At 35.8% G+C, this 9,621-nt stretch overlaps 1 protein-coding gene across 2 annotated transcripts in view; it reads right to left on the reverse strand.

Moving 5' to 3' along the window:
- Window positions 1-9,621, reverse strand: part of Slc33a1 (solute carrier family 33 member 1) — a 20,565-nt gene that overhangs the window by 6,936 nt on the left and 4,008 nt on the right. The window contains exon 2 of one of the 2 annotated variants that reach the window (XM_023699707.1): window positions 3,436-3,626. The exons of the other annotated variant lie outside the window; for it this stretch is intronic. Within the exon in view, the coding sequence (XP_023555475.1) occupies window positions 3,436-3,626 (191 nt within the window). The remainder of the gene's footprint in view (window positions 1-3,435; window positions 3,627-9,621) is intronic. 2 annotated transcript variants of the gene reach the window in all.

Raw genomic sequence — 9,621 nt, forward strand, 5'->3', positions numbered from 1 at the left:
AAAAAAAAAAAAAAAAAAAAGAATAATAATTAACGGGATAGGGGAACACAGCACGGCTCCTATAATTCCTTTAAGACATCAAAATATTACTTGTTACATGCCTGCCATATACCCATGAAGAAATAGAACCAATGTAAATGAAAAGCCATTCTACAGAAAAACTGGCATGTATTCTTTGAGGGGTTTTCTGTTGTTTATTCTGCTTCTGATCCCCAAACTGGAATTTTTAACCAGTGTCAAGGTTATGAAGAACAAAGACTCATACCAACCAAATGTAATATGTGATCCTAGATTGGTTCCTTGGCCAGGAGAAAAATAAAGTTATAAAGGCTGTTATTGCTACAACTGGTAAATCTTTGATAAGGCAATGAATAGTTAATGTTATAATAATTTTAAACTTCCAAAATTTTTGAATTATAGTCTACTAAAAGTTTCATTTATAGGAAATAGTTAGATTTTAATGTGTGAACATGAAATTACTCTGAAATATAGAGAAAAGAAAATCTACAGAATAAAAAAAGTAGAGCTAAGTGTCAATAATTTAAAAATCTTGATGAAGATTTTCATCAAGTAAATTTTCACACACACACACACACACACACACACACACACACACACACAGAGTGTTTCAGTGGCCGGCATGGTGGGACCAGGCCAGCACAGCATGTGGCTCCAGGGAGCTAACCCGAGTTCCTGCACTTGCCATGCAGGCACTTAGACTACTGAGCTATCTCCCTGGTCCTATGTGAATATTTTTTAAAAATATAAATAGCATATGTTTCAACTTCTTTGAATGGTACCAAAGAATATATTTCACTAAAAAATATTAAAAGTCAAGGGTATTTCAGTTTACCCTGCAAAAAATTTCACTTATATTTTATCTATTTTCTTTGTTAAAATGAGATATTCAAATTGACCTTACCATTCATTAAAATTTGTATGTTAGAAGATATTTGTAATATGCATATTAAAAAATTTATATCCAAAATGTTTTTTCTTTTATAAATATAAAAAGGCTACTCTGAATATTCAAAGAGCAATAATAATATGAAAAGATATTCATGCTTCTTTAATCCTCAGGAGATGTGAGTCACAACCATAACAATATGTTTCAACACACCAGAAACGCTGACAATTAAAAGATGGTATATGCTCTCAAGGATATAATGCGGTCAACTTACACTGCTGAAGGTACATAAGACTGCAATAGCTTTGGAAAACCAGCAGTATATTCTATATATTTCCTGGGGCCCTGTAATTTCATGCCTATGTGGAATTACCCACCTGAAACATATAACTATGTCCAACAAAAGTCATTTATGTGAATGTTACAGAAGCATTATTCATAATAGCTCTAAACATTTGCTGGCAGAAGGGATAGTGGCTTATTCATACAGTGGAATATTATATAGCCACATAATGAACAGACTATTGTTATAATAATATGAGCAAACTACACAAAAAATATATAGTGCACAGTTCATTTATATAAAATTTAAAGACCAGGAAAATCAATTTATAGCATTAAAAATTATGAGAAATGTCATTTTGAGTTTACTTTAGAAGAACAATATAGGATTACCACCTCTGTAATTGAAATACCTCTTTATACATTGCTAGGGATAGTATAAATTAGTACAACCTTTTAAAACAATTCAAAAAAATAAAATAAAAACTAAACGATTCAGTAATCATATTCATTAACCTACTAATCTCCCATTTACAAATTTATTGAAAAATATTCAGAATATTAAAGGCTTATGCATGAAAATGTTCACCAGAACATTTTTATAATTAAAAACATAAGCAAATTAAATATAAACAGAAAAATGCCTGAGTAGGTTATGCAAATTTACATCACTATGACTACTATGTTGCTATTAAAAAGTATCCTTCAGTCAGGTGTGATTGCACATGCCTATGATCTGGCAGGTAGGAACTGAGGGAGAAGGATCACCACAAGTTTTAGGCCACCCTGGGCTACAATAGTACAAAGCCAGCCCGGAACGCTGATGATGTTTCCTTCTAAATGATATCATGAGATAATATATTTCTTTAATTGTTCAGCATTTCTAAACTTTCCTTTCCTATCACTGAAGAGGAGGAAAAACATTCAAAACAAAAATAATGAAGCTGTTGGGGCTGGAGAGATGGCTCAGTGGTCTAAAGCACCTACTTAGAACAAGCTTAGCAAAGCATCAGGGAGCGCGGTTCGATCCCCCAGCACCACATGCCAGCCAGCCCCGCCCCCTGGTGGACTGAGCTGGCCACACACACACACCACACTCTCTCTCTCTCTCTCTCTCTCTCTCTCTCTCTCTCTCTCTCTCTCTAATAAATAAATAAATAAAAAATTTAAAAAAATGAAGCTGTTTCTTCTGAGGTTATCACAAGACACCTGTACAGTGTTTATATACTTAGGTTTAAATATATAAAATGAAAATCCTATAAATTTCTAAATTTGGGACTATTAATTCCAAGATAGCAATGGCTCACTGTAACAAAACATACTTATCTTTCTCTTAGAATAAAACTTCTAAACTGTTTTAGAACTAGCTGGGTGGTGGTGCACCCCTGGAATCCCAGCACTCTGGGAAGGTGAAGCAAGATCATGTTTGAGCTTAGCCTGGACACCTTAGCCATTTAGCAAGAACCTGTCTCAAAAATAATAAAGTTCTGGGGAAATAGCTCAGTATGAAGACCTTTGGTGCAATCTCCAAGATCATACACATGCACACACAAAAAAGCATTTTAGAAATATGAAAAGATCTTAATACAGAATAAAAGTCAACAGCATTGTTTCCTTTAACTATTTAAAAAAATACTAGGAAGATGGGGATCACAACAGGTTTGAGGCCAGCCTGGGCTACATAATGAGCTCAAGCCTGGCCAGGAATATACAATAAGATCCTGTCTCAAAAATCCAAATTCAATGGATTTTTAAATAGACTTACTTCTAATACTGATACACTTCCATATATTAGTAAACCTTTTTTTTTTTTTTTTTTTTGGTACTGAAGATCAAACTCAGGACCTTGAGATTGCCAGGCAGGCGCTTAAGCCACTGAGTTATCTGCCTGGCTCAATAAACCTTATTCTCAGTAAATAATTTTACTATCCCAACATTAAAGGCATATTCAATATAACAACAGTTATTACTTTTTCAAAGCCAGTCATTTCCACTCCAAACATTAATACTGTTAATTAAAATTTTAGATATTAGCAGTTCTTCTAATAATTTTTTGCAAGGCTCCCAAGATATTTAGCTTACTCTGGCATTGTTTTGATGTGATTACATCTTTTCAAATACATTTAATAAACATTGTTTTTCACTGTTAAATTCTAATGACAGTAGAAAAGAAATTGATGATACAAAGTCATTGAACGCAGTCCATGACATTGATCATTGCAATATTCGCTTCATACATTTCTTACCTTTGAAGTTAGAATCAGGAGGCAAAATGTCAGTACTGCTGGCATTTTTATAATTGCAAAAAGCAGCTTGTATGTATCTGTGATTCCTTGTGTTTCTTCTTTTACTACTGATACTTCTTTGTTTTCTTTTTTCAGAAGGGCAACTAAAGTTGTTGTTATTAAAAATACAGTTCCCCAGAAAAAAAGAAAGTCTGAAATTAAGAATATTTTAAATCTATAAGTAACTTTTAAAATGAAATAACTTATATGATCCTAAATAATTTTGTATAAAACTTTTCAATTTACAAACAAAAAACTCCTTTTAGATGCATATTTATTATTATGCGTAAGGCACCATTCCAGGCACAAAAGATAAAACAATACTAAACTTTTAAACGTACATTAGATAGATCCAAAATAAGGAGTGGCACATAACAAGGAAAAAAAGCATTACATTCATTTAGTATATAACTGAGTTGAATTTAAAAAGCCTATTATGCCATTTTATTCAAGGAAAGTTCTAGGGGTAGAATATGATTTCCATATCCCATAATATACAGTAGTCATACTTTCATGCTCTCTCAGTTATAACAAGCCAGACAATAAACAACAGATGATGGTTTACAAGAGATTTCCCCTTCTAAATTTTTTAATGCTTTTAATCTGTTTAAGCATAGCCTTCTCTAGGTATGAAATAGGGATCACACAGCACTGTCAGGTTGTCTCAGTGAAAGATAGCTGGACCATTAGCCATTACCTTCAGACAAATTTAGTGGTGGGAGTGAATAATGGTCTAGAAGAGTCTGTTAAATACTGTGCTCAAAAATAATAGTAAAACTAGAGGCATTACTTTATTTTTCATTTACTTAATTTTTCTTTTGGTACTGATAACTGAACTCAGGGCTTCAAGTATGCTAGGCAAGCACTCTATCATTTACCTATGTCTTGAACCGCCCTTCATTTTTTCCATTTGTTTTGGCCACAGGTCTTGCTAAATTGTCCAGGCTGGCATTGAACTGGTGATTCTCCTGCCTTAACCTCCCGAAGCTTAGCTTATAGATATGCAGCATTGTGCTTGGCTACTATAAATTCAGTGCACACCATATGCCATAAACATCAATATACTTTACATGAATCATTTTTCTTACCATACCAAACTGTGAAGACATATCTAAGGGCTGGCCAGATAGCTCAGTAGATTAAAGCGCCTGCTTAGGCAGACCCAGGTAACAGGGCTCAATTCCCAGTGCACTGTGTGGGCCCCACCTAGGGGGCATGCTGAGGTGATTGAGACTAGGCATGGTGGTGTATGGCTGCAATCCCAGTGCTTGGGAGGTTGAAAACAGGAGGATCACTGTGTAGTAAGACCCTGTACTAAATACATAAAATAATAAAATAAATAATAGACATATCTATCCTTTTTGTCTATTCTTTCCAACATGGTCATGCTCATTAAAGCTCCTTTCCTGCTGTCTACCACCACTGATCTCCTTGATTGATGTTTTGGGACAGGTAGCAGAACCTGATTTGCTGGGACCCCAGAGCCAAAGCTTTCATTCAAAAATTCTGGTAACCTTCATTATCTCTCAAAAATCAGTCACAAAACTGGGCCTGATAGCACAGCACACACCTGTCATCCTAGCACTAGGGATGCTGAGGCATGAAATTACCGCTAGTTTAAGGCCTACACAATGAGTTCAAGGCCTGCCTGGACTGCACAATGAGATCTTGTCTTTAAAAGTAAGATAGATAATTGATTAAAATATTTAAATTACAAAAATAGGCATTATTACTCCTACTTCTAGAAAGTGCCACATGTGGGACTCACACTCAGGTCTAGGTTTTCTTTTCTTTTTCTTTTTCTTTTTTTTTTTTTTGCGGTACCAGGGACCGAACTCGGGACCTTGTGCATGCCAGGCAAGTGCTTATATTCTACTGAGCTATCTCCCCGGCTCCTTAGGTCTAATTTTAAAGCAAGAATATTTTTTGCATTTATATTGCCTAAATGCTTAGATATACACAGACCAAGTAGGTGCTCTTGTCCATTACCCAGAAATACCCAAGCAAAAGAGAACATATTTTAGTTCCAACCATAAGGTGTAAAACACAGATTTTGGGACTACATTTCTTTAAAGTGCCTACTATATACTCCCTCTTCTTACCTCCATCTCCCCTTTGATGGTATCCCAAAGGATACACAAATTGATAGGATAAACAAATTTTACACAACTTCTGAAACAATCCCTCGTATCTAGTAACTTACAGGGAAATATTTTAATAACAAAAAAATAAGTATATTACGGAGGAGGTGACAATTTCAAGGAGTTTGTGATAAAACATTAGATTATATTAAAAAAAAAAAACCTTAAACCTGTAAAGGCTTTTGTTTAGACCCTCAGATGCTTTGTGTCACCCACCCTCTTCCACTGTCAGAAGAGGTAGAAACATTTAAGTCCACAGTCTGTTACAAATATCCTTAACTGAGACTGGGTTCTCTCTCCTGTTAGCTCTCTGTTACAGTAAGAAAATCAATTTTAGTTTAGAATTCAGGAGAAAACAAAAGGTTCAGTTTTTGTTTTAGATGAGAGTCTGGCTGTCCTTTACCTTCTTCTTCGCATAGTCCTCTACTTCAACAGTTAGAACCTCAAGAACTTGGAATACCCACCACCCTGTTCAAGGCTCTCAATTTCACTGTAAAGAAAACTGAAACAGTAATAGTGTGCATCTGACACTGGGCTACCAGCTGAATCATAGCAGAAATAAATCTTTCTTTTATTTCACAAATATTTCTCTTAAGCATTTGCTGAAAATATCCACAATGTAATAATCTTACTTAGGGGATTACATTTTTCAAAGACAACATTTAATGCAAAAAGAGTAAATATAAAATGAATCTTGAAACCTTCCAAATTACTTATAGTTCCTAACCACTAATGGTGGTGTTATATATTAGATCTCATATTATTTTATTTCATTTTATTAAGGCCAGTAACATCAGGTTTTTTCCCAGGGGTTGAAAAGACTATTATGTCTTTAAATCAACACCAGATGAAGCAGGTGGCTTCCTCTATGGGCCATGCTGCTGCAAAACATCAGGCTCACATGCAGCCCAGAACATAACAAAGAAGCTAAGGAGCCAACAGCTTCAGTTCTCCAAACTCTCATGCTAATCCTGGGACTTTTGTGACTGAATAGATGGAAATCATTTGCTTTTAAAAAATAAATATGCTAAAGCGCCTGCTTATGCAGAGTGTAGCGGCCAGGGTTCAATCCCTGGTGCGCTGTGCCAGCCCCACCCCCGGGGCACACTGAGATGATTGAGACTGTGCATCTGCAATCCCAGTGCTTGGGAGGCTGAAAACAGGAGAATCACTATGAGTCTGATCTACGTAGTGAAACCCTGTACACCCTGTACTAAATACATCAAACAAACAAATAAATAAATATGCTCTGGCTAAGCACAAAATTTACTGTAGATATGCACATATATCTCCATTCTGAGGCAATGATTTATGCTATGTCACCATAGCTGGATGTGATGGAACATGCCTGTAATCACAGCAGCTGGGAGGCTGAAGCGGGAGGATCACTGCCACTTTGAGCCACCTTGGGGTAGGCTAACTATATGAAGAGACCTGGTCTAAAAAGAAAATAAAGTTTAAAAAATGGAAAACATAAAAGTTTTAAGATGCTACTAGGAGTAAGAAATGTAAGACAATATAAACAAAAAAAAAATTAGATATCTCTAGGCATGTTGTAGTCATCTGTTCTGTAACTTAACTGATGACCACTGGATTACAGGCAGTGGGGACAGTACATAAAAGAGAAAAGAAGAATGAAATGAAAAAGCATGCATACAAGGCAAGATTTACCTACAATTGTGGCTAAAAGAATGAGGATTTTGTATTTTACTTTTTAATTTTGCAGTATTAAAATGGCCCTTTGTATTAGGTAATCTATTTTGCCTTCTAAAATTAAGTTACATTTTTTTAGGAACACATGAACATTCAAAGTAGGATACTGATTGCAATTTGTGTGGTTCTATGCTTGATTCATGATACATTTATACGTTAAAAACTAATACAATTGGGAAAAAGTGCTTCCCTGGCAAGCGCAAGTGCCTGAGCTCAATCCCCGGTTCTGCAAAAAAAACAAAACAAAACAAACCCTAATATAATTGGCCTATAAATATGCCTCAATAAAATCAGAAGTGAAATTCAGAATAAGATACATCATATGTCAAATAGGTTTAGAGTTTACAGTATATTTTATAAATACACTGTCCACACAAAATCATTTCCTCACTTCTTCACATAATGGAACCAACTACTAAACTTATCCTTTGCTTTGTATTTAAAAAGAAAAAGGCTTTATGACCATCCTTCTGGGATGTGGGTTACCAGTTTTCCACATATAAATTCTCCTGAATCTACTAACCTCTGTGTCCCTGCACTTATTTCATTTTACTACTACGATCCCAACATTGAAAAATAAATTCAAATTCATTCCATTTTTCTATATTGATATGTAAGATTTACCAAATTGTTCAATGGTTCCACTGAAGGCAAAAAGGGAGCTAAACTTAAAATATTTCATGTCATATACTTCAAGTAATATTCACCTAGAAATGAACTTTTGAGATAATTGAATTTTTTAATTTTAAAAAATGCATTTAACTTTTAATGATTATACAGAATTGAAATTTCTGTATATTGTGTATAAATTTGAAAATATGCATAGATTTCAAATCATAACCACAATCAAGATATAGTTCTACTACTCCCCCCAAAACGCCTTGACATACTCATTTACACTTATCTAACTTCTCCCACATACACCCCTAGCAACTACAGATCTGTCCTCTATCTCTGCATTTTTGTCATTTCTAGAATGCAATGTTTCGAGCCTAGATAAAAATGCTAAAGACTGCATTATAGCCTAAGGATAAACGGTTTTACTAGTGATAGGTCAATTAGCATGCTAAAATTCTATAACAAGCATTTTTTTTTTTTTTAATGTATTTGGTACAGGGTCTCACTATGCAGTTTAGACTCATAGTGACCCTCCTGTTTTCAGCTTCCCCAGCACTGGGCTTATAGGCATGTGCCACCAGGCCCAGACTTGGTCACCGGCTCAGCACGCCCAAGGGGCAGAGTCAGTACAGTGTGCGGAACTCCAGTCCCTAGGTTTGCCTATGCAGGCACTTAGTCCGCTAAGCTATTTTGCGGTCCTTATAACAAGCATTTCTACTTGCATAAAATACATAAATGAGAACTATTTCTGAAAGCAAAGCAATTGCCATTTAGTAGGAATTAATGATCCTGCTATTTATTTATTTGGTACAGGGTCTTGCTACACAGCTTGGACTTGTAGTGATTTTCCTGTCTCAGCCTCCCCAGCATTGCGATTATGGTATCTGCCACCACACCCGGTTCTGGTGGCTGGCAGGGCCTGCCTGGAGTTTCTGGCCAGCATGGCATGCAGTACCAGGGACCAAACTCCAGTCCTTGTATTTGCCAGGCAGGTGCTTAGGCTACCAAAGCTATCTCTCCATACCCCTGCTGTCTTTCTAGTTCATAGCAGGAATATCTTTAAAGTACCTGCTACTTTATTAACATCACAAGTTTGAATATATTCATATTTACAACATTTCTTTTTTCAAAGTAACACCCCCTTTTCCTCTGACTCTTACATGCACATGCCTATCAAAAAAACCTGACTATAAACTCTAATATCGGACAACCCATTTGGGATCCCTCCTGTCTCAGGAGCTATTCCTGTTTCCCATTTCCCATTCGTATTCCCCACTCCTTTTCTCCAATACATTTTCCTACTCCTAAAACAAAACAAAAACAACCCTCTAGTGTTCCAAAACTCCAATGTGCTTTTTTTTTTGCGGGGGGGCAGGCTCAGCCCACCTTGGGGGTGCAGCTGACACAGCACCACAGGATTGAACTGCAGTCCCTGTGCTTTTCCTAAGCAGGTGCTTTAGACCACTGAGCTATCTCACCAGCTCCAATATGCTGTTTCTTACCTCAAATGCTTCTTCTAATCATTATTGTTATTACCACTGCTACTAGAGAAGTCTAAATACCAGATCATGGGCTGGATACAGCCTAATGATATATTTTATATGAAGCTAATAAGTGTTTTACATTAAGAAATAAAAATGGAATTTCCAGCTTCTCTTGAATATGTAAAAGGCCT

Source organism: Octodon degus, unplaced genomic scaffold (assembly GCF_000260255.1).
Source record: "Octodon degus isolate 3935 unplaced genomic scaffold, OctDeg1.0 scaffold00115, whole genome shotgun sequence".
Classification (NCBI taxonomy): Eukaryota; Metazoa; Chordata; class Mammalia; order Rodentia; family Octodontidae; genus Octodon; species Octodon degus.